Below are 20,296 nucleotides of genomic sequence, written 5' to 3'. Positions count from 1 at the left end.
TCTTCTTGAGGGATATTTCTGGGTGATGTACCACTTGGGACTGTTTTCTTTGTTTTTGTCAGCTACTCATGGGTGAGGTATTATTCTTTTCAAATGAGCCATGTTTAGGCCTTGACTCTGTAGTTTGATTCTTTTTCGTCTGTATTCATTTTCTTCTCAGTTGGCCTTCTTTTTATGTCACTTATATTATTATTTTGAACGTTTCTATTTCTGGCTCTGTGCAGTTATCAGCTACAGGTCCTGCAGTGATGCAGTGGAAAGACTGTGTGAATGGACCGATGCAGTAGCATGGTTTAAGCAAGCATGCTCTGGAAAGTGAGAGCAGCCTTTCCTTTCCCCCTTTTTATTTGGTGCTCCCAGGGCTGGTCTTTAATCTGTGTGCAGGAAGCCTAGCACAGCCTCCCCTCAGAATCCCCTGGAGAGCAAGGTCCTGTCTTTGTTATCCCCATTCTGGGCTGTGTTGTACTTCTCTCTCTTTTCACTCTGTGTCCTTAAAGTCAGGGGTAGAGAGGAAATCTGTAGCTACTTACAAGTAAAATGTATTACCCTTAGTCATTCTTGTCCTCATCACAATCAATACAAAAAGATGACCTCATCTTTTGAGAGAGAAAGAAACAGGAAGTAAGTTGTGGCTCCACTTACACTCAGGGGAATGTGTGAAATAATACTTCCTGCCCTACCAAGCCCATAAGGCCTTGTTATCTTTTGATGTAAGAGATTGATACAGAATTGTCATTTTGAACCTGGTAGGGTTTGAAGTGTAGCAGTGCTAGCTGTATTGCCATCAGTTCTTTCCAGTTAGAGGATCCGTTCCTATCTTTGATCTTCGACCTACTCTGGACTGACATGGAGAACAATGTCACACCCATGCTGTCAAACTGGCATATATTGTCATAATCTGTAGGGTCCTGTTTGACGAGGAAATCCTTTCTCAAAAGAGTGGGTTAAAGGCACCACCTTAGAGATAAGTTACAGGAATATCCTTCTTTAAGGACATCAATGGAGGGTTTCCGTATCTGAGAAGATGAGTTACTAAAGGTCAGAGGTGCAGTATGGTCCAGAGTACCAGGAACACACATGTGGCAGTGAGTCTTTAGCTAAAGGCGAGCAGGTGTTTGATTTGCCAAAAGGAGATGAGCCAGTGCTGTTCTCAATCTGACTGCTCTCTCCAAAGGCAGGAAGACAATTTCAGTGTATGGCCTAAGCTTGCCTCCAATGAGGATCCTGTTCTGGCTTGATACAAATTGCATTTTGAGAGATTGCTTAACAGCCCATGATGCTGAACACAATCTCTCATTTCTTCCCAACCTTCGAATGCCTTTACCTTTGTCTAAGCATAAAGGAGCCAGTAGTCTAAATATTGAAAGATGTCTCATTCTTCCAGATGTTAACTAAGCCACTACAGGTACCATCATTTTTGTAAACACTCTTGGAACTGATCTGATGCCAAAGGGCGGAACCCGAAACTGAAAGACCTTCCCAAAGACAGTACCTCAGAAATGTCTGATAAATTCTGGCCATTGGAATATGGAAGTATGTATCCTTAAGGTTTGGAATGCCCCTTCCAGAATGATAGAAAATATTTTTTGCAATGTCTCCATCTTGACTGGAATTCTCTGTATCCATTTGTTCACCTTCCTGAGATCTACAGAAAGTCTATATTCACCTGATGGTTTTGGTACCAGAAATATGATGGCGTAAGTTCCTTTCCCTCTCTCCATTCTTGGAACTGGTACAATAACTCTCTTTGTTCTCAACTAGTGGATACCAGCCTTTATTATCTTCCTTTTGGCAGCACTTAGTGGACAAGGCATAAATGGCCCCAGTCTCTGGTGGTACTAATGAGAATTATCCAATACCCTTTTCTTATGATCTTCAGCGCCCAGGAGTTGTAGGTAGAAGCTTACCAAACCTTCCTAAAGTGAAAAAAACGACCTCCTACTGGCTATTCTTGGCCATCTGCAGCATAGTAAGAAGAGCTGATTTACAGATGTTGGAGGGGGGTTGCTTTTTGGTCTACCTGGGATGTAAATCATATTTGAAACAAAGACAAAGACAACTGAGAAAAGAAATTAGATATTGAAGACTGACAACATGAAGATAAATACTTTGATGAAGTTTATCTTCTAACTCTGAACCTTACAGTTTTATGCCCTCAAATGCTTTAGTTAGAGGTACGGATTTCTAGGCTGACTCTATATGGGTTTGTCTAAAGTACTGATTCTTTCTTGTAGTTGTTATTGCTCCTTCTGATATCACTACAGCCCTGACACTGGCCAGAGTCTGAGAAATAAATACAACTTATTGTTCCATAGTTTCCACAAGAGCAGAGTATTCAGACCCCTCCTGAACAGCTTTAAAGAGAGATTTGAACTCTAAGAATGATTCACTGGTGTAGGCTCGAAATATATAAGTCCTAATCGATAACTGCGCACCAGGATAAGATCTTTTGAGTGAAGAGTCAATCATCTTGTCAATTTGGTCCTCTAAAAATGCCTCCATGCTCCATGGACGTTTTTCTGACCAAACTTGCCACAAAGGAGTCTAATAAAACCAACTGTGGAAGTCTCTTTCTTCATCTAAGGTATATAATTCTGACATGAATCGAAATATGTTTATTTTACCTGACTCACCACTCTGCTAAGATAACCTCTATGACATGTTAGTGAATGGATAGAATCATGACTGAAACATGCTGAAATTGTTCTAACACAGGCTCCATAGAAGTACTTGGAGAGTCTTTGCCTGTAAACCCCATGTTATTCTTGATTCCAGCCAGGATCACAGAAAAAACTCCTTATTGATGTATTTCCCCCTCTGATCCTTAATGTTTCTCTTCCTTCTCATCGGGACAGAAGGACAGAAAAAAGAGTAATGTGCCTGAGGAGTAAATGGATTAGATGATTGTACTGCAACTGTAGTTTCAAGGATAATTCTCCTCATGTTCTCTTCTTTGTCAGCCTTATATTTATCTTCCTTCTACTCCTTGTGGCTTTTCTTAGGGAGGAAAGGTGAAAGGTACAATGAGGCCTCTTCTAGATTATGCCTCTTTGTTGTATTTTCGTCCTAAATGAATAGAGGAAAGTCACCACTCAAAATTCCCAGAAATCTCATTCCTCTAAGCACCAAACAATCTCATTTCTGCTTCCTTGTTTTGATTATTAAAAAAAAAAAAGCTTGCTCATGTGCTCAAGCAGGAATTTCACAGCTCATGCGAGAAAAGAACACTTATAAAAATGCATGTGTGGACCTAAAGATACCACACAGGTGCTACAAGCATCCTTGCCACTCTCCCCATAACAGTAACACCAGGGAGAATGACATCACATACCTGATCCATCCTCCAGGAACAACATCCTTACCAGCAGGACTGCCTTGGTAAGGACAATTTACTCCTCCAGGGAAAGCCTCAGCGCATTGTGCAGCCTGTTTCTGATGGATCCTGAGCGTGGTTCTAGCAGGTCCAAGCCTGGCAGGGACTCAAACTCCCTGGATGTGGGCTGGCTGTGAGGCCTTAGGAGTTGACTAGGCGTTGAGCCTTGGGCATGGGAAGATCATGCAAACTTGGGGACAGATTCAAGGAAAGTGGTGCTGCACCCAGTGCAGCGCCACTTTCCTTGCTCCCCTTAGCGCCCCCCTACTGCCACCTTTTGTGCACATGTTTAAAATAAGGTGCACCATGGCGCAGGGTTGGGGCAATAGCGTCATTTTATGTGACTCTATTGATGTACTCTGCAGGAGTAGCACAAAAATGTTGGCGCTACTCCTGCAGTGCACATAGGGGCCCATTCTAAATAATGGTATGTCCTCTTTTAATGCCTACTCTGAAAAGTCCCGATAAAAATGTCACAAGGAAATCTCATTTTTTCAGCCCACCTAACAGGGGATCATCCTTTTGCATACATTATGTCTGGCGCAGGCATCATGGGCGCAAGGGTTTACAAAGTGGCGCAATGCAAGCATTGCACCACTTTGTAAATATAGCGCATGGGAAATGCCACCTTAGTGCCATATTTGTGGTGAAATAAATGCTGCAAATGTGATGCAAGATGGCACTAGGGGCTTATAAATATGCCCTTTGGTGTCTGACATAGTCCTTGAATGTAATACACTGATGGTCAGAACTTGTGCATTTGATTTGGGAGCAACATGGTGGCTTACTTGGACCTTGGATGCTAGGTCTTCAGGTGCACCTGGTGTCCACTGTAGTGAGCAGGAGCTCAAGTTGGTGATCTGCCTGCCTTGTGGTGGCAGGCATGGGCTATTATTGCAGGCTTCTTGGTATCAGTAGGCCCTCATCCAGGGATTTGGCAGCCTCATGGTGGCAGATGTAACCCATTACTATGGGACCTCCTGCTGTTAGTAGGCCCTCAACTAATGATCTGATGGCAGATGTAGGCCATACTTTTAGGGCCATCGAGCAGGAGGAGGTGCCTGTTGAAGGCCATGATGGAGTTCACTTTATGGGTGGCTGGCTTGAGAGTGTGGAGATTCATTGTTTGGCTTTTGGTGAATGCCCTTGCTTAATGGATTGTGATTTTTTTGGGCAGGGTGGTGGGCTTGTAGGTGGCTTCCCCCAGTGATTATTTTTTCCAGCACCCTTTTTTGTCAACAGGAATGGGTTATAGGTTTGGCAAAGGCATGTTGCAGGGACAGTTCTTTAATTTTTGGTAAAAGCAGGATATTTGCTCTTATCCTTGTGAAGTGATACTGGCGTTCTTGGACTGCTGCAGGGCCTCAAGTTGTGGCTTTTATCAAGAAGGTGCAATATTGGTGCAAGCAACATGACTGGGAGCACTCGAGTAAACATTGGTTTCCTTAGGGTGTTTTTCCTGATCCTCTTCCTTGGTTTCCCTACCCTGCATATCTGGTGGGTAGTGGACGGGGTTGTGGGGCAGGTTCAGCTTGTCCACGGCTAGTGTAATTTCCTTCTCAGAGGCTCTTTGTTGTTTGATGAGCTGGTTGGGCGGGAGGAGGAGCAATAGAGCAATGCTGTTCTCCCTTCTTCCAACTCGTTGCACACATTGGGAGGGTGGCAAGTCCCTGCATTATGTGATGAGCCCTGTACATTTCATGCAGACTGTAAGGTTGCAGTATGACATCTGCAGAGGCATAGCTTAGTCACTGAGATTGGGGAGGTGTGAGACTGAGATTTACCTACAAGCATCGAAGACTACCCAACTTGAAAAGATGGTACAGTGAGCATGGAATTTCTGAATGCAGCCTAAATATGTGGAAAAAGGGTTTTCTAGAAGATAGAAATCTGAAAGTGCTCTTGGAGATGTCAATCGGAGGGTGAATATTATTTTGAAAGGAAAGAAACATTCTTAAAGTCTCAGACCTATATGTCTGTTGCATAAAGAGAGCACGAGAAAAGCTGCCAATAAATAGACTTAGGGGGTGATTCTGACTATGGCGGACGGCGGAGGCCGTCCGCCATAGTACCGCCGCCAAATGACCGCACCGCGGTCAAAAGACCGCGGCGGCCATTCAGACATTTCCTCTGGGCCGGCGGGCGCTCTCCAAAAGAGCGCCCGCCGGCCCAGAGGAAATGCCCCTGCAACGAGGACGCCGGCTCAGAATTGAGCCGGCGTAGTTGCAGGGGTGCGACGGGTGCAGTTGCACCCGTCGCGGATTTCAGTGTCTGCAAGGCAGACACTGAAATACTTTGCGGGGCCCTCTTACGGGGGCCCCTGCCGTGCCCATGCCATTGGCATGGGCACGGCAGGGGCCCCCAGGGGCCCCGCGGCACCCCCTACCGCCATCCTGTTCATGGCGGGTTTCCCGCCATGAACAGGATGGCGGTAGGGGCTGTCAGAATCCTCATGGCGGCGGAGCGCGCTCCGCCGCCATGAAGGATTCCCCCGAGCAGCGGTAAGTCGGCGGGAGCCCGCCGACTTGCCGCTTCTGACCGCGGCTGAACCGCCGCGGTCAGAATGCTCGTGGGAGCACCGCCAGCCTGTTGGCGGTGCTCCCGTGGTCGGTGGCCCTGGCGGCCACCGGCCACCAGGGTCAGAATGACCCCCCTAGTGTGTTGCTTACATACCATAGAGACTAAAGATAATTTAATCGATAAATGCATCTCCCACAGATAGTACACAGTACCAGGAAAATCACCCTTATTTGTAGATTATTAAAAATCCATCTACTCCTCTTCGTCTTCCAGACAAAAGAAATGCCTAAATACACCAGTGTTATCGCCTACCAATATAAACTTCCTCACTACCCAAATTATAACTTTATCTCCATTGAATCAGTGGGTTCACTCTCCGAAGCCACATCATATTAACTTCCATAAAGACTCAAAAGGCTGACGGGAGTAGAGAGGGTAGAGCGGCAAAAGCAAAAGGATGGATCAGAGGAGCACTACAGCGCACACAGCATTAGCCACTCTAGGAAGAAGTTTCCACCTCAAAGACATGTTCATGTTTCACCGTCAAAGCTGCTCCCCACCCTGAAAATGCATGATTGAAACAGCACAGCTCAACCAGTCCATCACAAAAGGTTTCTCTGGCATGCGGTAGAGACATGGAGCAAGTTCACATTATCATGTTCGGCGTGCGTGGGAAGGACAGACAATTATAAACGTTTTTCCTTTTCATAATCTATAAAATCAATTTATGTGGCATAATGTTATGGCTGTAAGACAATTATATTGAATGATTTGAGAAATTAATGAACTATTAAAAATAATTACCTATGAGGAATACACTTAACAGTGGTAAAGGGGTATCTAAGGCCTCTCCACATTCTGTTTTACTCACTGTCTCATCTAATTGTTGTCCCCAAAGCTGCACTCATTTGCTCTCCATCCTCTCACAGAATTAAAAGTTCATGCAGCTTACCAAGTTTGTTTTTCTTTGCTGCCTACAAGGCCTCTAATTTCCATATCTTCTTCAAACCTGCCTCAGGGCTGCATATAGGTGTGAGCATATACAAAAATATCTGTACTGAAAAGGTTTGAGCAATAGGTTTCCTTCGGTAGCCCTCAAGAGTGTCACTGGCATTATGTGCATGCGCAATTGATAGGATAGTTACGGCACTGGTGCTAGTCCTATATAAAACCCAACATAAACTGTCAGGCCTGATAGGTGCTCTCAGAACCCGACACTTCGCATCAAAATGCATTTAATAGGGAATGGAATACCTTACACACGCCCTGTGAAGACATGCCCTGGACATTTGGGATGGCTGTGCGCACGAGCGACATCACCGAGGCTGATAACAAGACATTTCATGGCCCACATTGGCACGCGGATTGGTAATTCTGTAGTATTTGTAATCTGCCAGACTAAGGAAGGAAACAGTGTTAGAACAATGAGGATTATTTCAACTTTCACCTAAACACATGTCCGAGATGCTCTGTTGAAGGTTCTTTTGGTTGCACAGCTTTTACATGAAATGCAGAACAATTCTTTCCCCATCCGTTATTTATTTCTAGTGGAAGATAAACGTAGGGATGAATTTTAGGGTAATCCCTTTTGAGCCTATAATTCGTGCCCCAAAAACGTCTCTCTTACATTTTTTTCCTGATTGTATTCATATCTGCCACGAAGATGAGAGCAGCGAACCTTTTGATTTGGCAAACAGTGCTCAAATTTAAGATAAGGTTCAAAGTGAGTGTTTTTCACCTGTTAGTGCGTTTTTGTAAATAATTCTAAAGCGCTTCTGTCGGTGTGAGAACGGCGTTAATACCCATAAATATTTTGTCGCTCCTCAACTGGACCTGTCCAACAATTAGATTAAATGTTAAATAACAACTTGGAAAAGAAAGTAAAGCACATTAGGATTTCTAATGAAGACTAAAAAGAATTGGAATGAAACAATGTAGGTTTATTAAAAGATTCAAAGGTTTACAGAAGCCAAAATAAATGGTTAGTGAGTCAATTATTCAATAGCATGCTGGCAAGTATTAAATTGAGACAAGGAAAAAGCAGAATCAAATACAGTTAAGCTCTAAGAAGTAATTCGAGGTCATAAGAGAGTGGTCAGAGCGACATGGAGTTGCCTCATAGGAGTCAAGGGAGAGTAAGTCAAAGATCCTCAAATGTGGGCTTCTTCTATAATGCAAAATACAAACAAATCCATACATAAGTACAATTATGTTAGAATCACTTGAATTGAACCATTCGGATTAAAGGAAGAACAATATAATTTCTAAAATTACATTTGTCTGCACTATCCCACAAATTCACATAATGCAGTTCCCATCCCTGGTGGTCTTCAGGCACCTCATCAGTTAGTATAAAGATCGCTACATGTTATACAAGGACAAGCATTTTGGTTTCACAGCTGAGCCCTTGAAACAATTGCTCTTAGTAAGGCGATGTGCTACAGAGTTCATTCTTGTAAGATGTCTGTATGCAATGTGAAATAGCAATGAAAAGATTCCAGGGGAGTAAGTGGAGAGTATGTGGAGCTGCCAATTTTGAAACTGGAGAACCAGTTTCGAGTCTTGGTGTCAGCTCACATCCTGAGATCTTAGACAAAACACTTAGGTAGTCATTAAGAGTTTGGTGGACGGCACAGGCCGCCTGCCAAAGTCTTCCCACCCTCAGACCGCCAGTGGGGCCTGAACCACGCCAGCCCTAATAGGACTTAACCGCAGGGCCGGCGGGCGGAAACAGCATTTCCGCCCACCAGCCCTGCGATGAACAGGACCTTAACATTGACGCCGGTTCCTAAAGGAGCCGGCGCCAATGTGGCGGTGCAGTGGGTGCAGCACCACCCGTCGCGCATGCCACTGCCCGTAATTCAGGTAGTGGAATGCACAATGGGGCTGTGCATGGGAGCCCCCAGAATCCCGCATTCCACCAGCCCTTCCATGATGGTGTGAACCGCCATGGAAAGGCTGGCGGATGGAAACTCCTAATTCCCAGGGCGGCGCTGTAAGCAGTGCCGCCCTGGAGGATGTGAAACCACCGGGACTGCCAGGCTGCCAGCTTGCGGCAGCTTGGCAGTGTCGGTGGTCTGACCATGGCAGCCCCGCCATGGTCATAATGTGGCGGCGGTCCCCCGCCGTCACAAATCTGGCAGTCATGCGACCACCAGACTCGTAATGACCACCTTAATCTCCCTGTGCCAAAGGGCAAATCACTTAGGGCCAGTTGTACGAAGCAATTTTCAAGTCGCAAACGGCGAATTGGCCCATTTGAGACTTGAACAATGCTATTTGGGATGTACAAAGCCCAAACTGCGGTTCGGTAACTTGTTACCGAATCGCAGTTTGGGTTTTGCGATTTAGGGTTAGGAAGGGGCGTGTCAAAGGCGTCCCTTCCTAATACCGAATTCAAATGGTATGTATGATTGTTTTGTGACCGTGAATGCGGTCATAAAACAATCGCAGTTAGCACCAGTTACAAACTGGTGCTAACCCATTCGCAAACGGGAAGGGGTCCCCTTTGTGAATGGTAGTGAAAATATTTTTTCAGACCAGGCAGTGGTCCCACGGACCACTGCCGGCTCTGAAAAAATGAAAAGAAAACTTTTCATTTTTGATTTTGAAATGCATCTCGTTTTCCTTTAAGGAAAACAGGCTGCATTTAAAAAAAAAAAAGGGCTGCATTAATTTATTTATTTTTAAACTGCTTTATTTAACAGCAGTCACAGACATGGTGGTCTGCTGTCTCCAGCAGGCCACCATCCCTGTGAGGGCGGCCATTCCCAGTGGGGTCGCAAATTGCGACCTACCCCATGAATATTCATGAGGTAGGTCATTTGTGACCCCATTGGGAATCGCAAACAGTGTAAAGTACACTGTTGTACATCCAGTATTGCGAGTCGCAAATTGCGAGTCGCTAAGACTCGCAGTTTGCGAGTAGCAATACCAGATCTTTGTACATGTGGCCTTTAATCTCCCTGTGCCAAAAAAAAAACATAATAATAATCTGGCTGTGTGTAAAATAACTGGATTATTGGAAGAGTACCATCACTTCTCGGTTGCAAGCAGGTGCTCTGGAGTAATGAGTACCTTCACGTTTCTGTTTCCATTGAAAGCACTGGCCCCGCTAATTTCAGGTATTTATATATCACAAAGGTAGTCTGCTTCTCTGATGTAGTGGTCAATTTAGAATTTGGCACAGAGGGTACTCTGTTGCAACAGTGACATATTACCCTATCCACCAAAGTGAAGGTCCGCCCACCTCATTTAGAGACCAGTGGTGACATAAACCTTTGTGTCGCCGGATGTTTGACCATTTCTCCACCCACCCAATTTAGAGTGGGGGAACACCTGCCCAGTTTTTCAATGTCCTTTACCACCAGGTAAAACCTGGAAGGGGCAATGAAAATTGAAAAATGCCCCCCTTGTAGCGAAGGCAGCAGTATTTTTTTTTATTTTACAAAACAAAATCCCACTGTAGATTTTTGTTTTGGAAAATAAAAAAAACAGTGCCATGTGGCTCCTTTATATTGACCAGTGGAGGTTCCAGCTAATGCTAGAAATGTCCGCGTTGCTGGGGGACATCTTAGAATTTGGCAGGCAGGGACTCCGTCCGGGCGACAGAGTTATTTAGTCCATCGCCCTACAGAGTAAAACCTCATCCACCAAAGTCTAAATGGATGTGATAATCAGATGAGACAGTTTTAGGAAGGCTGGCCTGGTGTGTGGTGGACACCTATGGCGTTTGCACCTTATACCAGGTCCAGGCAACCCCTTATTAGTTAGTGAGTCAGTGTCTAGGAAACCAGGGCTCTCTAGTGGTAGCTGTGGTGAGCAGCCAAGACTTATCTAGGAGATATGCAAAGCACTTACATTACCACATTATTCATATAGTAAGTTATCTCACAAGAAAGGAACCACAGAGTGTTGCAAAAATAAATGTACTTTATTACAGTAACACTGAACTAGATCACTGTAGGCAATCCCCCCAACTGGGGGTAAATATACACTAAATATACACAGCATATGTTAGGCATTAGCATAGAGAAACAACAAGCATTGGCAAAGAATAGTAGAAAATAGCTAGGGCCCCATGGGGGGCCAAACTATATACTAAAATAGTGAAATGCGATGAAAGGTACCATACCCAAGGATGTGGAGTAGTTAGAAGGGAGCTGGGAGAACGCAGGACCCCAAGAGGTGAGTACCTAGGTGCCCCCCAGCGACCAGGAGAGCAGACATAAGTTACCTGGTCTTCCTAAAGACTAACAAGGAGAAGGCAGATTGCAAAACCAGGACCACTGCAGTTAAACCCAATGGTGGATTCCCGAAGAAGAGGACCTTCAAAAGAAGGGGACAGAGTCCAATTCACGCAGGAGTGTCCAGGTGGAGCAGGAGTCAATGCCCACCCTTCTGTGGATGAAGATCTGGGTCGACGAGGGAAGATAGAGATCAGCTGGGGAGCCCAGGAGCTGCAGAGAGGTCCTTGGGGTTGTGCACATGATGTCCCACATCGGTCACTGGGTCGCTGATGGTCAGTGGACCACCAACAAGTCTCGGCAAATGCAAATCCAGGCAGAAGAAAATTTGCAGCGCTAAGAGGACCAGCAAGGTCCAGGGGACTCGACCTTGGGAGGTGAATCCAGGTTGACCTTCAGCAGTCGGGAGAACCAGCAGAAGCAGTCGCAGCCCCCACAGGCAACCCACTGGCAGTAGGCACAGTAAGTTGTAGTGTGGCCCAGTCAGCATGCCTGGAGAGGAGGCTGGAGGCTGGAGCTACTTAAAGCCTGAAGATCCCTTAAAGCAGGAGTCAACAAGCCTTGGTTGCTGCAAGAGGTGTGGTGCACAGGGGTACTGTCCTGCAAGGAGAGGCAAGGGCTCACGTCTCCCAAGTTGGACAGAGGGTAGAGAGGACCAAGAGGACCACTCAGAACCACCACCTGTGTTGCAGGATCCATTCAGTTCCAGAGAAGAGCAGATCCCAGCAGCTGGACGTCGTTACCATAGGTGCCTGTGGAAGCAGGGGAGTGACTCCTTCACTCCAAAGGAGATTCCTTCCTGCTTCTTTGGTGCAGCTGAAGTCTCGCCAGCCCCAGAGGATGCAGAGCCATGGAAATGTTGCAAATGCTGAAAGGAGCCAGTGAAACAATGTTGCAAGGTGAGGTCATCTCAGGAGTTGCAGGCTTGTTTGGTTCCTGAAGAGTCCAGCAGCTGTTCCGGTGGCCAGGAGCAGAAGAGGTTGATGGAGAGGAGTCCTTGAGGGGTCTTTCGTGCTGAATCTGGGGATCTGCCCGAAAGGGAATCCCTAAATAGCCCTAACAGGGGGCTTGGTCACTATGCAGGGTGACTACCTATCAGAGGGGGTCACTGACGTCAGTCACCTGTCCTGACCAACCAGACACTCAGAAGACTCTGCACATCTCATTCCAAGATGGCAGAATCAAGTGGCCACCTGGAGGAGCTCTGAGCACCACCCCTGGGGTGGTGATGGACAGGGGAGTAGTCACTCCCCTCTCCTTTGTGTAGTTTTGCACTAGAACAGGGACTGAAGGTCCCTAATCTGATGCAAACAGGATTGTGCAAGGAGGACACCAAATGTGCCCTTCAAAGCAAGCAGGTGGCGCTGGGAGGCTCCTCCCTCCCAAGCCTTGTAACACCTATTTCCAAGGGAGAGGGTGTTGCATCCCCTCTCCCACAGGAATCCCTTTGTTCTGCCTGTGTGCCTTCCCCTGCTTGAGCTAGTCAAGCAGCAGGATGGCAGAAACCTGTCTGAGGGGCTGCAGCACTGTGGGCTGTTTCCAAAACCCTGAAAAACTGGTAGGAGCTATACTGGGGGGGTCCTCTAAGGAGCCCCCAGAGCTCCTGGAATCATGCCACCAATACTTGCATTAGTATTGGGGTATGATTCCAACATGTTTGATACCAAACATGCCTAGTTTTGTAGTTTCCATTATGTATCTGGATCACAGGTAAGTGACTTGTGGCCAGTACATAGTAAAAATGGCTTCCCCGCACAAGTCCAGTTGCATTGACACTGGAGTTTGTAGGGGCACCTCTGCTCATGCAGGGGTGCCCTCACACACAGGAACTTGCACCCTGCCCTTTGGGCTGGAAGGGCCTACCATAGGGGTGACTTATAATGACCTGGTGTAGTGACCTATAATGAAAGGGTGCATGCACCTTTTCCTGCAGGCTGCAATGGCAGGCCTGCAGACATATGTTGCATGGGCTCCCATGGGTGGCATAATACATGCTGCAGCCCATGGGGGAACCCTGGTGTCCCAATGCCAAGGGTACCTACGTACCATATACTGGGACTTATAGGGGGACACCAGTATGCCAATTGTGGAGTGCACAAAGGTCAAAGGTGACCAAGTTTGGAGGGAGAGAGCACAATCACTGGGGTCCTGGTTAGCAGGATCCCAGTGAAAAAAGTCTAAGCACACTGATAGCAGGCAACAATTGGGGCTAACCATGCCAAAAAGAGGGTATTTTCCTGCAGCAGTTGACAGCAGCCACCAGATGGTGCCAGAATACTTGATCTACATCTAAACGTTTCCCAGGCAGTGTTCCGTTTTTGAAGGGAGCTTTTGTGAGTCCCTACATCTTTGGGGACCCAGATCCCAGAAAGGCTTCAGACAGTCAGGGGCACAGCTTCCATTAGTACAGCAGGTGCAGTGGCACGAGGGCCCAGATGCCTGAGAGTCCACAGAGTCCTGATTATTGCTGTATTACACAGTTGGCTAGGGAGCCTGTTTGCTTCCTTGCACTAGGGCCCATAACATTCTGACTACTTCACTGCTGACAGCCCTGTCTGATTTGGCTTTATTTTTGGCAAGGCCTTCTAGTTGAGCGATTTGGGGAAGTACCCATACTCTACATAAGAGGAACACTTTACCTACTTCCTGTAAAGTTTTTCTGATACTCTGGTGACAACTTATGAACCTTCAGTCCTTCACACAACACAACCCTGCACTAAAAACAGTTGTGTGGCATGAACTGTCAAATTTAGTGCAGGATTTGCTTTTGTACTTGAGTACAAATATCTTCAAGCAGCTGATCACAATATTTATTCAAAATTAGTGCCAACAATATACTGTCAGTAAAGCATTTGAAATCACATAACCACAACATAACACATGTCTAAGTCTTTCTTTAACACATTCAGGCCACATAAAATGCAGCCATAAGATCAATCGCTAGAGGTCCATGCATTCCCAGCAGTAGACCAAAAGATCCAACCTTACAAATTGCTTAATAACTGTGAAAAACTCTTCTGGTATCATGAATTCCATGACCAAGCGGACTTATGGGTACTTTTTAAAATCCACTGCATTGCTGCAACCACTGCAGCCCCACACAACATTTTGTCGACATGTTGATGGTGCACCTGACAGGATTGGGGCACCACCGAGTGGGAAATATCTGTAAACAAGGCCCTTGCAGGGCATTATGGAGCACTCCATCCCAAGAAGCAGTGAATATTATAGCAGCGGGTCTCCCACTGAGTCCAGAAGACTCATGCCATGGATTTAACTTTTTTAACTTTTTTTCATTTTGTTGGGTGCCCGGTGCAGGCATGCACGTTGGGGGCCACAGGGGTTGGCCCTAGACCGCTGCAACCCCGCCTGCCAACTGCTCGCAGCTCCATTGCTGTACAGGAGCCTGCATCCTTAATTTAGCTCCTTCTGTGGCAGGCCCCCTGCGGGAGAACTTGTGTTCAAGAATGGGCCCCACACACATCCATCTCCTGCGGAATTAAATAAATAAAGCTCGGCTGACTCAAAGGGTAATTTTAGAAGTTGCTGTGAAGCCCCACATGATTCGTTCCTCACAGTGGGTCAAAGATCAGGATCTTTAGAGGTGAATATCTCTGTTCCTATTGGGACTGCTTTGATGATATGGGGCTTATTTTACATCCAGTGGTGAGCTCTAGGCCCAGTCGTGGCTCGCGTGGCTGTGAAGGGACGGGGTAGGGCGGCGTGCAGCGAGGGTTGGGGGGAAATTCCATAAAAAACTATAAAAAAAAAAAAAATTACTTGGCCCGCCACCACCGCCGCAAGAAGTACGCTGCTCCTCACCTCTTCCTGCAGGCACAGGCTCCCAGACTGCCCTGCGCCAATCCTGATGCTGCTCAGAGTAGCGTCAGGATTGGCTGGGAGCACCCAGCCAGGGCGCTCTCAGGCAGACTGGGAGCCTGTGCAGGCTCTCTCCAGCCCAGCAACTGTGTTGCTGGGCTGGAGAGAGCCCTGTGCACATGTGTGTTTGGCTGGCCCGAGACGGCCGGCCAAACATACATGCGCTCTGAGGGGGAGTGCTGAGCGCTCCCCCTCATTGCTCGTCACACCCGTGGTCCCACCCCTTTTCCCCAAAAACAATAATAAACCAAGTTTATTATTGTTTTTGTGGGAATGTTTTGTAGCTGTCGCTGCTGGCGGGGGCGACACTCCTCCACCCTTATGGAGGAACCGTCTCTGTCTAGGCCTCCTGACCTCAAAAGGACGCACTTTGAAGGTAACTGGTTTGCACAAGCCTTCTTCTCTATCTGGCTTCTGATGTCCCTTTTGTCCTGCTGGGACACAGAAGTCCAGCTCTTCTCATAAATGGTTCCTGGAGGTTTAAGGAGGCCGGTATCACTGGCCGGTAGAGGGATCCACTAGTCCTGGGATCAGCTACAGACAAAGCCCTCAGTCTGTCAAGGCACTTGTCCTTCCATCTCTGCATGGTGTTGCTACTGTCTCAATCTAGGTCTATGTCCTTGCTGTCTTTCATGTTCTAAAGATTTCATTTTTATGCCCAGTTCAGCCTATGGGTCTGACCCTAAAACTGGTTCTGGGCAGTTCTCTTCTCTTTGGGCTTGGCTCCAGCTTGGCTTGTAACACAAAATACTTGTGTCAGGTTTCTTTGTGTGTGCTGGGGAAAGTCACTTTAAAGTGTGAACAGGGCAGGGCCCAACTCTCCCCAGCCATCCTGTTGAAAAGACCCACTGCTCTCTACACCACGGCCCTTTTGTTCACAGTCTAGCTCCAATACTCATTTCCCAGTGGAAGACCTATCACCAGCCCAGGCAATTGGAAGCTTCCAGAAACTGGTGTACTAAATGGGCGGAACCAACTTTCAGCATTCTCCAGTACCTCCTTTCTCTGGATCAGGCCCTTAAAATGTTTTAAAATACTAAAACAGTACTGTAAAACCCATTGCTCAAAAGCAAGTCACATAATGACCATATAACTCTAATGAAGATGTCATGTGGAAGAACCAATATTACAGGTAAATAACTTTTTTCACCATTTCCATCTGCTACAGTGAATATCTGTCCCAAGTTATTGTTTTTTTTTAGTTAGTGTTAGATGTTAAAGTTTGTTTTCTGTACCCTGTGTAGGGAGGAAGAAGGAGGAGATCACCTAAGGAAGCGTTCAATGCACCTTCCTTTTACCTTCGCTACGGGGGAAGCTCTTCTTTACCAGGCGTCCTATCCAATCCCTGGCTTCCCAGACCCTTTCCAGAGCAAAGGAAAAAGCAAAGCTAAAAAGAAAAACACAAGTCAAGGATCAAGAATTCACAGAGATTGCGTGGATCCCAACTCTCTGTTGGGAGCAATGATGAGGCAAGACGAATCTGTGTACGTCTCACTCCCTGCTACCACCTTCAAACATTCCTTCAGTAATAACCTCTCCAATCACCTGAGAGATCAGGGCTGGCAAAGTACAAGTGTGGATAGCAGCAGTGTCTCTGAGGCCACTGAAAGTGGTCTGATCCCTGAGATGTCAGGACTGGGGCAGGAAGACCCACTGCTGTGCACCCTGGGTTCATTAAGCATTGACAATGATGACCTCTGCAGCAATAGTGATATATTCAAAGCTCTGGAGAATTTGGGGCTCGATGCTGAGGACCTAGAGTTGCTCTTATTAGATGAGAGGATGATGAGAGTGGAGGCTGATCCCGAATGTGCCCCTTCTCTGAATGATCTCTTAACTAACAATGAAATCTTGTCATATGTGCACGATTCACTTGTAAACAGGCAAGAAAAGGAAAACAATGGGGACCAGGAGGTCAATTCCCAAGTGATTCACATGCAGGCATCAAATCACACAGAAGAACAGAAGAATCAGACCCAGTATTTATCACAGCCTCCAGAACGTGTGCAACCCAAGTTGTTTTTGCAGATCTCGCAGCAAATGAAGCAATACAGCAGAGTACAGAAGCAGCAAAATGGCCTACCCTGGGACAGAATGGGACACACTTCGCAAAGTCCACCATTTATTGTGCCGAGCACATCCTATGATCAGCCTGCACAGCACATTCATTGCCAATTGTGGACACAGCAGGTGGAAGAAACAGGGGGGGCATTCCCTCCTCAAGAACTGGCATCCAGAAATAGTCAGCCTGAGGTCTTCCAATCAATGAGATCTAGTAGGTTGGACCTTTCAACCTCAAATCTTCCCTTAGTGATCCCTTATCAAGGTGACCACAAGTACAATCAGCACTTGACAGGGGGCAGGTCTCAGTCTACCGGGGCATCTTTTCAGTATTCACAGCACTGTCTGCCAAATCAATGCCAACTTAAACCATTGATAGATGAGTTGAATCCTTGGGGTCAGCTGCAACACAAGAACAGTCAAAATCTTTTTAATAATGGGCTGTGTAACCACAGTTCTGTCAACTTGACAACTCTACAAAGCAACCCATTGCCAAATGTTGCATACAGGGTGAGCTATTTACCAGACCACGAGGGACTTCCCTCAAGGACAGATGCTTCAGGTCACATACAGGGACTGAGTCTTCCACCACAACTGAGCTCAGCTCAGACATCAAATGCTAGAATGTCAACTGTTCACTTTTACCTGAATGGGTTCTCGAATGCAGAAATTGTAGACTCTGTGGGGACCCGAGATGGCAACCATCAGTTCACAGGCCTTGGGCCTCCTGCATATCCATTAATTTCTGACAAGCAGCCTATTCATGTTCCCTCCGCTGTCCACTGCTCCTTCCAGAATTCATCCTTGGATCAGTTTGCGAATGGGGCAAGTGAACCGGAGATTCCGTTAAACTCATGTGGGATGCATTCTTCTATTGTGATGGAGAATCACATTTGCAAGGTAAGCTTTCTGAAATGTAACTGAATGCAGTGGCCCGATGTGTTAGATTGGCCGATCAATAAATCTCCATTGTAACATCTCCAGTCACCTCACCTTTATATGACCTGACTGCTCCGATTTGGTGCAGAAAAAAGTCAAAGATCCTTTGGCCAAGTGGCTTCTATAGTCTTACAGAAAAAAAGGATATCAGAGTGAGGCACCTCAAACTAGGAGTGTATTGGTCCATGTCTGGATACACCTCACACAGAGGGAGGGGTGGCGGGTCACAGTAACTTATAAATGGACACTAACGATTTATGCAACAAATTGCTACAATAGAGTCTTGTGCTTTCGATTAATACCTTGGTCTAAATAACTCAATTTGAAATACGAAATACACAGTAAAAGCTTATTTGCTCTTCATAGGGTACAGTGAATTCGTTACAATTGAAAAAGCAGTAGATATTAACTCCCGTTCCATCTTCCCCATCACTGCCCTCACTGCTTTAGATATGCCAAGACCGGACTGGCTGTACTGGTCGTTCTCCCCGGGAGGCTGGAAGGATGGGGGCCGCTTTTGTTACTGAGGGCCGGTTTTGTAGCAGTGCAACAATTTTAAAAAGCACTGCAGACCCTAGTCAAACAGGATTACTTTAGAAGCCATCCCAGAGTCATTGGATGATCATCCAACTACACTAGAAGTCATTTTCACATCATCAGGCATCATCAAGCTCTTGAAGTCATCAGCAAGTTTGTTTGATGATTTGAGGATGACCTTAAAATGACCATCTGATTACTTCAGAAGCTGGGATTGTTTCTGATGATTTTAGGATGACTTTGAAATGCGTATCTGATGACTTTACTTAATTAGATTATTTCTGATGATTTGAAAATGAGTACATGATTACTTCTCAAGCACTAACAAAGTGAAATGGTTACTGATGATTTACAGATGATTTGCTGTTTATTTCATTACGACAGCAACTATTTTGGTTAACTTTTTTGTTAGAAAGGTTCAACAAGTCACATTATTCCTGATTATTGTTTTCCTACTACTGTACAACCAAAGCCATTTGGATAGTGAATTAATTTTACATTAGATACAGGATTAAGTATCCCCAAAAGTACATTTTAAGCACATTGATAGGACTATAGAGAGGAACAAAGTGCCTTGTTGCTTACATTGTAATTTGTATTGAAATTTGTAGAGCAGGTCCAGATAAGGAGTAACAAAATTCTTAAGGGATTAACAACTCTAATGATCTGTCAGAAGTACCTTAAAGTTGATCTTAGTAGAAAAGTGTCATCAAGAAAAGGATAGTTTGCAGCTGAACTGAAACTTAAGCAGCACTTAAATGACCCTGTATCGTATAGAAAACAGCATTGTAGTATTTACTAGACAATAGCAGACTGCTGAGCACCCAATCAGCATTCAAATATCTCCAAGGTGTTGGCCTCATTTTGTGTTCTAAGGTAGCTCAGTGGACTGTATGTCTGTTGCAGAGAACTCTGAGTAATTACAAGTTACTTGTTTGATTCTAGCCTGTTGACTAATCCCGTCAGTAGAATGTGGAGAAAAATCAGAACATATGGATTGGATAACAGAGATAGATATTACTTCAAATGGTGAATAACAGTTAAGGTTGTGATGTGTGGTATAGAAATGTGTTACTAATATTAGTCATATTCAAATCATAGCCATGGTCCTACATGGAGGACAGGACACAGCAAACTCCTTCAAGAGGTGCAGTACATTAGGTTTGAAGTCTTGAACCATGCCCCAGGGGCCATGAGAGGTGACTGAATGTGAAGAGTAGTAACCATTGAACCTGTAGAAATAAGAATTTGAGCTCTGCACCAACAGCCAGGCCATCATTGAAGAATAGCTAAAAGATGCAAATAGCCATCAACGAATCTCCCAGAAGCACTGTAACAACCAATGCCTGAGCTAGTACATTCCATTTTGATTCTTTGAACTATCAGGCCAGCAACTATAGGTGGTGTGAGAGCATCAAAGACAGATCATGAGAGCGAAAGGGTGTGGCGTTATGTCCAGAGCTGCCCACTTTGGAAATGGGGAACAAGTTTGAGTCTTGGCTCAACATCCTCTGATTCTGGATAAATCAATTAATTGCTTTGCCTAAAAAAAAAAAGAAAACTGACTGTAACCTTGTTTAATGTAAATGGTGCTCATATAAAGTGTCCCAATATCTTTGGGTTCAATTTGCTCTATTTAAAACTGCAAAAATTAAATGAGGATCAAGTACCTGGGACGAAAAGTGACAGCGGCATATCTGTGCACTCGTTAAGCTGCATTTTGAATCATGCAGTGGAACCA

At 45.7% G+C, this 20,296-nt stretch overlaps 1 protein-coding gene across 1 annotated transcript in view; it reads left to right on the top strand.

Moving 5' to 3' along the window:
- Positions 1-20,296, top strand: part of LOC138285509 (aryl hydrocarbon receptor-like) — an 811,968-nt gene that overhangs the window by 666,707 nt on the left and 124,965 nt on the right. The window contains exon 10 of the mRNA XM_069225503.1: positions 16,263-17,979. Coding sequence (XP_069081604.1) covers positions 16,263-17,979 — 1,717 coding nt within the window. The remainder of the gene's footprint in view (positions 1-16,262; positions 17,980-20,296) is intronic.

This window comes from Pleurodeles waltl, chromosome 3_1, assembly GCF_031143425.1.
Source record: "Pleurodeles waltl isolate 20211129_DDA chromosome 3_1, aPleWal1.hap1.20221129, whole genome shotgun sequence".
Classification (NCBI taxonomy): domain Eukaryota; kingdom Metazoa; phylum Chordata; class Amphibia; order Caudata; family Salamandridae; genus Pleurodeles; species Pleurodeles waltl.
Note: the sequence above shows the minus strand (reverse complement) of the source record. Positions and strands in the feature narration are given on the sequence as shown.